The sequence below is a fragment of the Vicugna pacos genome, chromosome 11, assembly GCF_048564905.1.
Source record: "Vicugna pacos chromosome 11, VicPac4, whole genome shotgun sequence".
Lineage (NCBI taxonomy): Eukaryota > Metazoa > Chordata > Mammalia > Artiodactyla > Camelidae > Vicugna > Vicugna pacos.
The window spans coordinates 8,753,039-8,765,162 of record NC_132997.1 but is presented as its reverse complement, the minus strand read 5'-3'; the positions used below and the strand labels follow the sequence as shown (position 1 = coordinate 8,765,162).

Sequence of the window (12,124 nt, the reverse complement as noted above, 5' to 3'; positions counted from 1 at the left end):
AGACGCTGCTGTAGCTGCTTATTTCCATGTCCGACTGTACGCTTTTTCAGGAGAAGGAGTATTTCTTGGGCACCAGGCACAGTATCAGGCACACAGGAGGCGTTCAACGAATGCTCGCTGAAGGAACGAGTAGGGTCACTCCATGTGCTCAAACACACCGGGATGCTATGGAAAGAATCCGCAGCTTTTTCTTTCCCCCTCCCCTTTTTGGTATTTTATTTAAAAAGGTTGATTTATATAGACAGGTATTTGGGCAATTAATTAATCTTTCTTTATCATTTTGTCAATTTCCCGTGGAGAGCACAATGTTTCAGTGATGCGTGAACATACATATAATCTTTGGAACAATGTCTTTGGCTGTGAGCTACCACAAGATCTCGTATGTATTTCCCTGTGCTATGCAGTATAATGTTGTTCATCTATTCTGCATCTGCCTGTCAGTATCTGCACATTTCCAACTCCCAGTCTGTCCAGTCCCACGCCCCTGTCCCTTGGCAACCACAAGTTTGTTTTCTATTTCTATGAGTGTGTCTGTTTTGTATTTATGTTCTTTTCTGTTTTTCCTTTTTTTCTTTCTTCCAAACCATCTTTAAAGCAACAGCCTAGGGATGGCTGCTTCCAAGATGTCGAAGGCGTGGCCTGGGCCTTGCTCGGAATTGGGGCAGAGGGGGTTGCGGGGTGGTGTGGGGAGGGGCGTGGAGGGGCGGTATGGGCTGTGCGGGGAGGGCCAGAACAGGAGGGGAGAAGACTGCGGAGCAGGGGCAGGGGAAGGGCTGGGCCAGGAGCAGAGAGCCCGGTTGGGGCTGTCTAGGCTGGGCAGAGTGAGCTGGAGTGTGGGGCGGCCTCGGCCTGGCGGGGAGAGATGGGGCGGGGAGAGCCGTGGCGGGGAGAGCCGTGGCGGGGGTCGTTCTCGGCCGCGCCGGGAAAGCCGGGGTTGGGGCAGGGCGCGATCTCGGCTGCGGGTGGACAGTCTCCTCCGGAGGCGGGGTCTGCCGCGCCGGGCGAGCAGGGGCATGGGGCGAGGGGCGATCTCGGCTGCGGTCCGACAGTCTGGTCCGGAGGTGGCCTCTGCCGCGCGGGGAGAGCCGGGGCGGGGGTCGGTCTCCGCTGCGCAGATCATGGCGGGTGGGGCCTGCGGGCGGGATCCTGTGGGCAGAGCTGAGCTGCCTGCCGAGACTGTTGAGAGGCGCGGGACTCCCGGATGCTTGGCCTGAGGTGGCGGCTGGGGGCTCGGTGCCTGCCTGGAGGCCGCAGGGAGAAGGCGGGCCTGGGGCTGGGGCTGGGGCTGGGGCTGGCGTCCCTCCAGCTCCGAGAAGGGACCCGCGCCCGAGCACTACCAGCTAGTCTTCACCTGCAATGTATGTGGGACTGGGTCCTCCAAGCATATCTCCAAGCTTGCCTATCACCAGGGTGTGGTCATTGTGACCTGTCCTGCCTGCCAGACCCACCACACCATCCCCGACAACCTGGGGTGCTTCTCGGACCTGGATGGGAAGAGGAATATTAAAGAAATCCTGGCAGCCAGAAGGGAGAAGGTATGACAAGTGGCTGGCAAGGGGGTCCAGGAGCTTGTTTTAGAGGCTGCGGGGTCCCCCAAGCCACCAGTGCCGTGGCAGGTGCTGAGGACCAGGATCCCACCCAACCTGGCAAGAAGGAGGCCAGCTGACTCAACTTCTGCCTTCAAGAAGGATACTCTGGCCCTGGGCCGCTCTGGACGTGCCTATTTTTTTGTTGTTGTTTTTGTTATCAGTAGCTATCAGTTGCAGATGTGGGGCGTGGGGGTCTCCTGCTCTCCCTGGTTCTGGAGTCAAAACGACTCCCGAGAACCCTCTGTGGGCTGCAGCTGGGGCCTTCTGCAGCTACAGGCCATGTCCCAGTGGGAAGGGGCTGGACATGGAGTCTGAGTCCTTCCTGGCTGCGGCTGTGTGGCCTTGGGCAGGTCACTGTGCCCCTGTGAGCCTCTGTCTTCCTGTCTCCAGATGAGAATGCGCAGAGCGCCACCTTGTCAGGAGGACAGGCAGAAAGACAAGACTCAGGACAGACATGGGGTGGCTCAGTCCTGTCCCAAATGTCAAGGCGCCCATCTTGCTGGCTCTCAGGGATTCCAGGAAAGGACGGCCAGTTAGCCAGTGTACTTCCTGGGTGCAGGATCAGCACCCCCACACCCCTCTGCAGATCTTGTCCCTCTGGCCAGACACAAGGAGCCCCCACAGATCCTTCTGTGGCACCTGCTGTCCCCTGGACAGCACTGGTGGACAAGTGCCAACCTCAGCCCTGACTTTTGGCCACTGGCCAAGCGGTCAGGAAACCAGGCCACTCGCCGTCTCCACTGACAGGCCAGGCAGCCGTGGTGACAAAGGGAGTGGGTGCGAGGGGTGCTGTCTGACGGTTGGTGGGCCGCGTGCCGCGTGCCCTGCATTTGTCTCCCAGCCTTGTTTGACTGTTTCTCAGGAAGTTCCTGTGTTTATGAGAGCGTGTTTATTTCCAGAAGCCTTCTGGGCAGTGTGAGCGTCAGCATTAAACAGCAGCCACCATCTTACAGGATCCCGGCAGGATGCGCGCTCCCAGTTGCCGACCCCGACGGCCCTGGCCTCAGCATGGTTCTCCAGGCACTGGCAGTCTGTGCTCTGACTCGGTTACCCCCGTCCTTCCCGTGGCGAACAAGCCTGCATTATTCCAGCCCAGAGCCCCCCGTTCCATTTGTGAAGTCCAACCTGAAGGCTGAGCCAGCAGCCCCACCACGGCCTGCTCTCCCACAGAGGCCCCAGGCGACCCACTGGCCTTGAAATGCCTGAGCTGCAGGGCTGGGTAGTGGTGTGGCTGCCTAGCTGAGCCCAGACGCTTAGGACCAGAATTTGGGGAGGTCCTGGGAGCTGGCTGGACTCTGAGAGTGCAGAGCTGGGCCTCGGGGGGCCACTGAGACCAATCCCACCCTCCACGGATGCGAAAACGGAGGCCTGTGGTTTGGACATGTATGCTAGCCGTTTTTTATTGTCTGTTTTCTGACACTTTGACACCTGGGTCCCACTGAGCCTGGAGGGGCTGCCCCTCCCAGGGCTAGTCAGTTCCTAGAGACAGTAGAAGATGCCAGTGAGCACACCCAGGGCGGGGACAGACAAGTAGGGGCAGCCCCTCCACCCAGAGATGCTTGAGTCCTCCCACCTGCTAGTCCTGCCTCCCTGTTGATCCCCATGGAAACCACAGGAGAGGCTCTTGCCCACTTTTCCCCTCCCCTGCCTCCTGACCCGCGAGGGCCCTGCTGATGCCCCTCCAAGGGCAGTGCCCCATCTGCACGGATGCTTCTCAGACCAGCCAGGGCCCGGCGGTCCAAGTGAGCCTACTTTGTGCGAGGCCAGGCTGCCACTGACTTCAAGACTTCAGAATGACATCTCAGATGCGAAGGGACACATCACAGGAATGTCCATCTAGTTTTCCTTCTAAGCCATGACTCAGGAGTAAAAGCAAAATATCATTGTGTTCAGATCCAAGAGACTCAGAGAGTTTGCCGCTGTCAGGCTGTCACTGAGAGTGAGAACGGGTGGATTGAAAAAAGAAGCGAATGAATCCCAGAAGGATCGAGTGGAGAGTGAGACACGGGGTGGGGGGAATGGGTGAGTGCAGGTCTGTCTGACAGTCATGACTGTGTAAATCAAGCATCAGGGGTTACTAAGAACAATTATCATGACTAATGAGAAGGCAAAACCCTCTGTGGTTCAGTGTTGTGTCCTGGCCATCACCAGCCACCCTACCAGGGTGCAGGAAGCCTGAGCTGAGGTAGAAAGGGCAGAAAAAAATCTATAAACTAGTCATTCGTACCCATCTGTGTAAGAAGAACTGCACACCATGAGCAAGTGGGATTGATTCCTGGAATGCAGGATGGCTTCACCTTAGAAAAATGCATGACTGTACTCCATTCCATTAACAGTGTGAGGAGAAAACACAGGACCATCTCAACGAATGCCGAGAAAGAAATGGGTGAGTTCACCACCATCTTCTGAATTTCCTGGAAACATGAGAAATTTCAAGAGTCATATTGAAATTCAAGGGTCACAAGGTTATTTTTTTTTCAATTACCCTAGCCCAACTGGATAATAACAATTTTTAGAAGTATCACAGCATTATATACTGCGTTATAGCACAATATCACTTCACTCCGTTCCTCATGTAATGCGTCAGGTCTTTTAGAGCCTCATCAGAGAAATAGCTAAATTTAGTAGGGATGCTCATTGCAAGAAAAACATGCTTCTTTTATGCCATCGATTTAACATGGATTGTTGCAGAGAAACCGCCCCCCCCCCCCTGCATTATGACAGTCATGCAGAGCGGTATTTCTCCATGTGGTGACTGATTCATAAATTCAGTCCCATCGTGAAACTTCAGGTCCGTAGGATCTAATATTCTGACTTTGGATCCCTGAGGGAGTCAGAGGTGTCCCCTGAGACCTAGAGTGCAGAGCCACACAGTAGGAGAGTCAAGGGGGCCAAAATGAGAACAGAAGTGAGAGCAGATGCTGAGATGTGATGTGGGAGAGCCCTGGGATCATGTGGGTCCTGGCTGAGGGGCTCTGTGGGAAGGTCTTCAGGAGTAAAGGGCCTGGCAGGGGAGGAAGGTGCCTAGGTTTGATGACTTCCTGTCAGGAAAGCTCCAGGAGAGTCCCCATTTCAAATACATTCCCCTAACCTGTCCTATCTTCCCTCCCAACTCTATTCACTCAGCAGTACACGTCCATCTTCTTGGCCAAGTGCTGGGCGAGAGACCTGTAATATGCTCAAGTCCAAGGTGTAGACTCTGCTCCCAGGTTGCTGAGCGTTCCTTATAATACAATCCAGGGAAAGCCGTTGTAGGTAGAGGAGCAGGTAATTGAAATCAAAACCTGTCCCTCTCCCACAGTTCTTATCATCACTGTTCTTTCTTCTGACACTTTAGGATACACGGGATTGTAGCAAAGCGCCCCAGGCGAAAGCAGACTCAGTGCTCTGGGGATAGAAGTCGATGAGGACCCACCTTGGCTGTGCTGAGCAGGAGACCTTCCCCGGTGAGTGACTCCCACTGAGACCTACTGCCCCGCTTCAATTGTCTCCTAGGGATTCAGGGACAACCCCACTGTCCTGTGAGCAGACCGCTTTCTACCCAAATCTACATCACACGCACACAAGGCAACATGAATTAAAATATCTCTTGTACATTGCACTGATTGTCAAAGTCTTTTATTTAAATAGATATTTACAAACGCAGACGGTTGGAGGGAGAGAGGAAGGGACAGAGGTGGACACAGATGGGGGCTGGACACAGAAGAACACACGTCTGTGTATCCCAAGTGACAACTTCCACTCAGTGGCTCAATTGCTGTTTGTGAATGAAGGTGTATTGAGATTAGACCTGAAACGAGATTGAAGGAAAAAACCAAACCTCTATAGCTTAAAGGAATCCTCACTTTCTAAAACATGTTCTGAGGAGGGCTAAATTGGGAAGGACCACTTTGGAATGGAACAGTGTTTCTCAGAAGCAGTGACATCCCTCCCTCTGGTGGCCGTATGGGGAATGGCATGTGAACCGCTGGCTCCATGGATGTCGGACAAACAGGCAACATTCACACAAACACAAAATCAGTCTCACTGCTGGGAAAAAACAAATCCTCTAAGATCAAAATTTGGGGTTGCCTTCTAAGTCCTTGTCTTGATCATGACATGGGCGGCCACTTACCAAGGGTGGGGTCTCAGGGAGTGTTGGCGGAGGCCCTGAGCTGGGCCCTGGGCCCACAGCAGACAAGAGAGAGGAGGCCGCTGCCTCACAGGACCTGCAGGGAGAGGGTGGGAATGTGCTGGGGCCACTTGGCCACATCCCCGCCCTGTGTGTCTGGTGCAGAGAAGTGAGTCTATCCAAACAGAGACATGTAGGGCACTTTGATGTTTCTATTAACAATAAAACACAGACACAACAAGCCGCAAGGAATATGTTATCACCTCTAAGGATAATCCGGAATTCTAAATCACAGACACCTCAAGGACAGTGGGCGTCCCGGCCCTGAAGGCGACGGGTGGCAGCCGAGCTGGACTGATACTTACAGCGCGTCCCTCTGCTCTGGATCTGGCTCTGGCTCTGGCTCTGGCTCTGGCGCTGTCGCAGGCGGGAGAGCTGGAGCTGGCTCTCCACCCAGAGGGGTTTCCCCAGCGGGTCCTGGAGCTGGTGCTGTAGCTCCAAGAAGGGAAACTCTCATCAATAGGACTGCTTTCCCACGGGTCTCCCAAAGCCAGGGGAGCCCTCACTGCTACTCAGTCAAATCTCACTCCAGGATTCCACCCCCAGGGAGTCTTCCCAGACTCTGCTCTGTGGGGTCCAGTGCCTTCCCCTCCCCACCCACCAGATCCCCCACCCTGCATCCTCCTCACCATCACTGTCTGCCTCTGGGAGTTCCAGTTGCTCCAGCTGTGCCAGGAGGAGGTGGGCCTGCCGCTCCAGGTCTGAGCCAGGCATGCTGAGCTCGACGTAAGCAACAACGGTCTTCAAGCATGGGAATTCTGGAGGCTGGTGGAAATCGTCTGGGTACTGGAACATCCAGGTGCCCAGGATGGAGGCCATGGCCCTGGGGGTAGTCAGGGGGACACCAGAGTCAGAGCCTTGGCCGTTCCTACCACGTTGGGCTCCCAGGTTAGCCCTGCAGGGACCTGGGCCTTTTTGCCTTTGGCTCCTGCCCATCCAGAGGCCGGCTCTGCTCCATGTCCCATCTCAGCTGGCAGTGTGGGCAGAGGCGGGCTTGGACACAGAGGAGGGGCTGCTACAAGCCTTCTGAAGGGACAGCCCTGGCTCAATGGCGTGACCACCTGTCCACCGCTTCAGGGACACCTGTCACACTGCTATGTCCCTCTCCCTGCCCCTCCCCACTGGATGGCACGTCTGTGAGGACAGGCAGGCTGTGTGCTCTGGCCACTGCCCTCTAAGGGACACAGGAACTGCTCTATGAGTGCCTGAGCCAGGAGGGAACAGACAGGCTGTGTCGGCCATCCAGGCTGCCCACGGGCCTCCTCACTCCTCAGACTTTAGCTCCTGCACCTGCTGGCTGCAGAATCCTCCAGGGACCCTGCCTGGGTCTCCTCATGCCCCTGCCACTCAGCATCATCAGGATGGGCTCAGCTGTCCCCTGAGGCTCCCTGGGTCCCCTGAGCACCAGCTGAGTCCCCACCATTGAGGCTCCCCTAGATGGTGGGCAGGATGCTCTCCACCCCTCGTGTTCTGTGTCTCCCAAAGGGCGTGTGGGCAGGGATGGGATGGATAGGGGATGCTTGTGGGTTTTCTTCACTTTTGACTCTGTCCTCTGACCTCCCAGGTGCCCCTCACAGCGCCACAGTCCCATCCACAGCTCTCTGGGTCTCGTCTCTTCTTTGCCAGGGGAAGCCCTAGGACTTCTGCTCTCAAGCCAGACTCGCAGGATATGCGGGATCCAGGATTCCGCCCACCTCTGCCCAACCAGAGAGCCCAGAGCTTCACACACTATTTGGGGAAGGAATCCTTCCCGCTTCAATCCAAGAGACTCACTCTTTCAGCTGGTGCAGGGGTCCCCCGTCCTCTTCTGTAACAGGGAGGACGCATCCGTATCTAGAGGAGAGCAGGAAGGCGTCACATGCACTGTCCCGAGCACACTAGCTGGATGTGCTGTCTAGTGTGACAGTGTGACACCCGAGAGAATGGAAGCCCTGGAGGGCAGGGCTGATGTCTGCTCGATGCATTAAATGATGGTTGTTCCTAGAAAAGCCCCTGTCCCTGGGGGCCCTTCCTATACATTTGAGGAATGAGTGAGTGAGCCCACCTGGCCCCACGGCGCACATCTGAGTGGGCCTGGGACCCCACTTGTCCCTCCCAGGGATCCCTGCTCTCACTCTCCCAGGACAGGGACAGCTAATGGCATCACAGATCCCCTTTGAAATGGGAAAACAGTTGCGCCCAAGGCCGAAGTCCCAGTGACACAGGAGGCAGACGCTAGCCCTTGGGCAGGAGGACAATGACAAATTCGCACAACCACAGCCCCGCCAGCTGCCCTTTCCGTGAGCCAGGTCCCTGGAGAGCACCTTCCATGAAGGTCTCCCTCTGTTCCTACCCTCCTAGGGCCTGATCCTCTCTTGACCCCAGTGTTCAGGGGGGACCCTGAGGCTCAGAGAGGTAGAGGAACAATGCCTCATGGCACTGCTGGTAGGTGGCCAGGTCCCCAATGTCCCATGAAGACACAGTGCTCACCTTCGGAACAGATGGTCCAGCACCTGCTGGGCGGTGGCAAAAGTTCGATAACTGCCCAGAAATGTGTTCACATAGGATGGCTGGCCGCCCAGGACGGCAGGCACCAGCTTTGCCACCAGCTTCTCCAGCCTGTGTCGCCGGAGGCTCCAAGCCCTGTAGGCCTCATCCCTGCTCCCTGATGGTCCAGCTCCCCCCTGGGGTGGAAAGAGGAGAGACATGAATCAGAGGCAGCACCGGGGACCCCCAGGCACTTCGGGCTGGAAATTAGACCGAATGCTCAAGCCTCAAGCTGTTGTGCCTGAGGTGGAACAGGGGAGCCCTGAGCAGATCCAAGGTTCTCGGCATCATCAGTACCAGGGGTGAAGGGCGATGATGAAATGCATCAGTGTCTCGGATCCCTGTGTCGGCACCGCAGTGCCGGCCCCTCCCTGCCTGCACCACTTCATCCCCGTGACTGCTGTCACAACACCCCGTTCAAGGGATGAGAACACAGCAGCTGAGCCTGGGCTGGGAGGGCTCAGGGTCTTCAGGTGAATGTGGACACTTGGGGATGGAGAAGAAACAGGACAACGTGTAGAAAAATGCAGAAATACCCTTGACTTTACGTATACTGAAGTTCTGTCCGAGTCTCTTTCTGAGATTCGGACTCATACGTGGGCACTGACTTTGCGTCTGGCCAAGGCAGGTCCTGGGTTGTGACGGCAGATGGGGGAGACGGGGCATCAGATCCCTTTGCCAGCAGCTCTCTTAAGAGGCAGCCCAGGGGAGAAGTGGGGCAGCAGCGGGGCCCGGGGCTTCCTGGGTGTGGAGTCTCCTCGCTCACACTCACCCTGAGCGCGTCCTGGGCTCTGCTGCTGTCGTGGGGCACCTGCGCCTCCTGCAGGGAGGTGGAGCGGGGATCTCCGTGGACCAGGTCCTGTCCCGTCCCGTGTGTGGAGTCCTGTAAATACAGTGCCCAGAGGCCAGGCAGGAGCCTCAGAGCCCTGTCTGCTTCTCCGACCCATAAGACATCTGCAGTCGTGACACACATCCACCACTGTCTGCACAGACCTCCTTCAGGGGCAGAAAAGCTGACAGAGTGGGAGCCTTGTATTCCCACTGACACAGAGAAGATGCCCCCCAGGGGTCCTCTTTCCCCCTTATCAGCCCTGTCCTTGGGTGCGGCCATGACAGGACCCCCAGGTCACCAAGTGTTCAACAAGCCATTCCTGCCCAGAGGGGACACCTCCTCTCAAGTCCCCCTTCAGCGACATGGAGATGAGGGAAAGCGGGCCTGCCCAGGGAGGGCCCCCAATGGAGGCCGGTCCCAGACTGGCCTTCTCCAGGCCACCCAGCGTTACCTTAGGTGACCTCCTCAAAATAGGCCACAGGCGCCTGGGTGGAGGGTTCCACAGACGCCTGCAGCCACCGAAGAACCTCGCAGTCCAGGGTTTCCTGGCGGAGAAGCCCCGGGAGACCGGGAAACAAGAGGAGAACATCCTGTGTCTTCAACTGTCTCCAGCCAAGTGCACTGGCTCTGGAGCCGTCCTTAGAATGTGGGTGCCTGGTAACCAGGTTCCATTTCGGTTGGGGTCTGTTAAGGATGTGATGTCACTTCCTGGGGTCCACTTCCTGGAACCCCCTCCTCAGACAACACCTCCACACACAGCCCTCTGGGCTGCTGCCTGCTCACGCCCTTCTCCACGCGAACCCGCACCTTGCACAGTTAGAGCAGCCCCGCCGTCTCTATAGCTGCCGGGGAGGGTCTGCATGCAGCTTTGAGGAGACGCCCTGGCTTCCAGAATCCACTCCTCATCCTTACCTGTTCTCCATCCTGGGGAAGTCCTGGTGTGTGTCCAGGCCAGTGTGTCTCCCTAGCTGCACAGTGGGAATGATTCTAGAAAGTACTTCTAGGGATGTCCTCAGGTGCAAGTGGAATAAGGCCTAAAAAATTGGAGAGTCATGTCACCTGTAGGTGTTGCCTGCGACCCAACTTATCTTCCTCTGACTTCCTCCTCCGTGTCTGTTCCTCTTATGATGGGACGCGATAATTCTTATTCAATGTCATTGTACACGGGTGTCAATGTGAGTGTCTTTGTGTGTGTGTGTGTGTGTGTGTGTGTGTATGTGTGTGTAAACCAGTGCTCACACTCTGTGTCGCCAGTAGGAAACAGTCCCCACACAGGAGAAATGGGCAATAGCATCCTGAGGTCTGAGGGTTTCGGTTCTCTAAGGCAAACCGAGTGAGAAAGCCTGAGGCCCTTGCTGGAAGGTTAGAGCTCATGAGTCAAGGTCACGCAGGTAGCAGGGCTGGAACTGGGATTAGAGACAGCCTGTGTCCACTGTGCACACTCAGTAGCACAGTCCTGGGAGCAGGAAAACTGTCCACTTGTCTGATTACACAGTCTGGCAGGCTGAACTTCTCCAGCTGGATATGCAGTGACCCAGGGACAGATGGGCAGATGGTGGCTCACATCAGTAGAGTGACGTGACCATCTCATAGGCTGCTTCCACGCATTCAGGGAGCTTCCGTCCAGGTAGGAGGAAGGCCAGCGAGTAAACTGAATGACAAGGAAGGATGTGATCAGGAAGTAATAATTGTTCTGATGGACTACAATGGGGACGTGAGAGAGAGCAAGGCCACGGGCAGCATGGCATGGAGGAAATGGCAGTAGGGGCCTCATGACCCGGGGGCCCAAGATTCTCAACTCGGCATCAGAGATAGCAAGGTCAGGGCGAGAGGGGGTGCCCACCCACAGGGAGCTGGCCTCTACCTCTAGCTCCGTGTGGTGGTCTGGCCTAGCTGCTTACCAAGGTCACTTCCTCCTGTTCGTGGGCACAGATGCGGCTGGACTCCATTTCCCGGCCTCCCTCGCAGTCGGGCATGCTCAGCTGTTGAGGTCTGACGGTGGCATGTGAACTTCAGCACAGCCCATGAAAATCTCCCACACGTTCTCCTTCACGTCCTTGAGACCTGAGAAGCCATATGTCGAAATGATAGATTCAGTGGATAAAATGAACCTGGATCCCTGAACTCTGGCTAGGAGAAGAGCTACCCACCAAGGAAGATAAACCCCTTTTGGACATTACGCAAGTGAAGAAAAGCCCGGGATTGTATTAAGCCACTGAGATAGTGGGGGTTCCATGTTCAGGCAGCTCACACGAGACTGATTCACGGAAGTCACTGTGTCATTGTCACGGCTGCTCATTTGGCCCGTTCTCAGCCTTATCATATTACCACTTACCTTTGTACTTTCAGGGCACTTTTCCTTCCTATAGGTCCCACTCCCTCAACTGGGATGGCAACAGGGCAGTCAGAGTTTTGCCCTTGTAAGGTGAGTGCTCTCTCTGGTCTCTGCTCCTTAGAGTGGATTCTGCCTTCACTGCTGTAGCATGTCAATGGGTGCTCTTAGGGCCCTTGAAGCCATTTGTACTTTTAGGTGCTTTCTCTTTCAGCTCGCTTAGACGACTTGCTTTCTAGACTAGCACGAATACAGTCCTTATCTCAGTCCTTCCCCGAATTGTGATCATGTCTGAACTAGCGGGGCCCGGCTGAGTAGGACAGAACTGCCCAGACGCTGCTGTAGCTGCTTATTTCCATGTCCGACTGTACGCTTTTTCAGGAGAAGGAGTATTTCTTGGGCACCAGGCACAGTATCAGGCACACAGGAGGCGTTCAACGAATGCTCGCTGAAGGAACGAGTAGGGTCACTCCATGTGCTCAAACACACCGGGATGCTATGGAAAGAATCCGCAGCTTTTTCTTTCCCCCTCCCCTTTTTGGTATTTTATTTAAAAAGGTTGATTTATATAGACAGGTATTTGGGCAATTAATTAATCTTTCTTTATCATTTGGTCAATTTTCCGTGGAGAGCACAATGTTTCAGTGATACATGAACATACATATATTCTTTGG

The 12,124-nt window shown here is 55.6% G+C and overlaps 1 protein-coding gene across 2 annotated transcripts; it reads right to left on the bottom strand.

The window, feature by feature from the left end:
• Positions 1-3,785: 3,785 nt before the first annotated feature.
• On the bottom strand, positions 3,786-9,732 carry LOC140699143 (ral guanine nucleotide dissociation stimulator-like). 2 transcript variants are annotated; one of them, XM_072970902.1, is made up of 8 exons: positions 9,570-9,732; positions 9,059-9,169; positions 8,230-8,423; positions 7,534-7,593; positions 6,390-6,583; positions 6,066-6,189; positions 5,704-5,797; positions 3,786-4,003 (listed from the first exon to the last, which is right to left on the bottom strand). In XM_072970902.1, exons 1-8 carry the CDS (start codon positions 9,705-9,707, stop codon positions 3,803-3,805), a joined length of 1,116 nt encoding a protein of 371 aa, XP_072827003.1. In that variant the 5' UTR covers positions 9,708-9,732; the 3' UTR covers positions 3,786-3,802. The 2 variants fall into 2 exon arrangements, with proteins under 2 accessions (XP_072827003.1, XP_072827004.1); XM_072970903.1 differs by lacking the exon at positions 3,786-4,003 and adding an exon at positions 5,192-5,379.
• Positions 9,733-12,124: the final 2,392 nt, after the last annotated feature.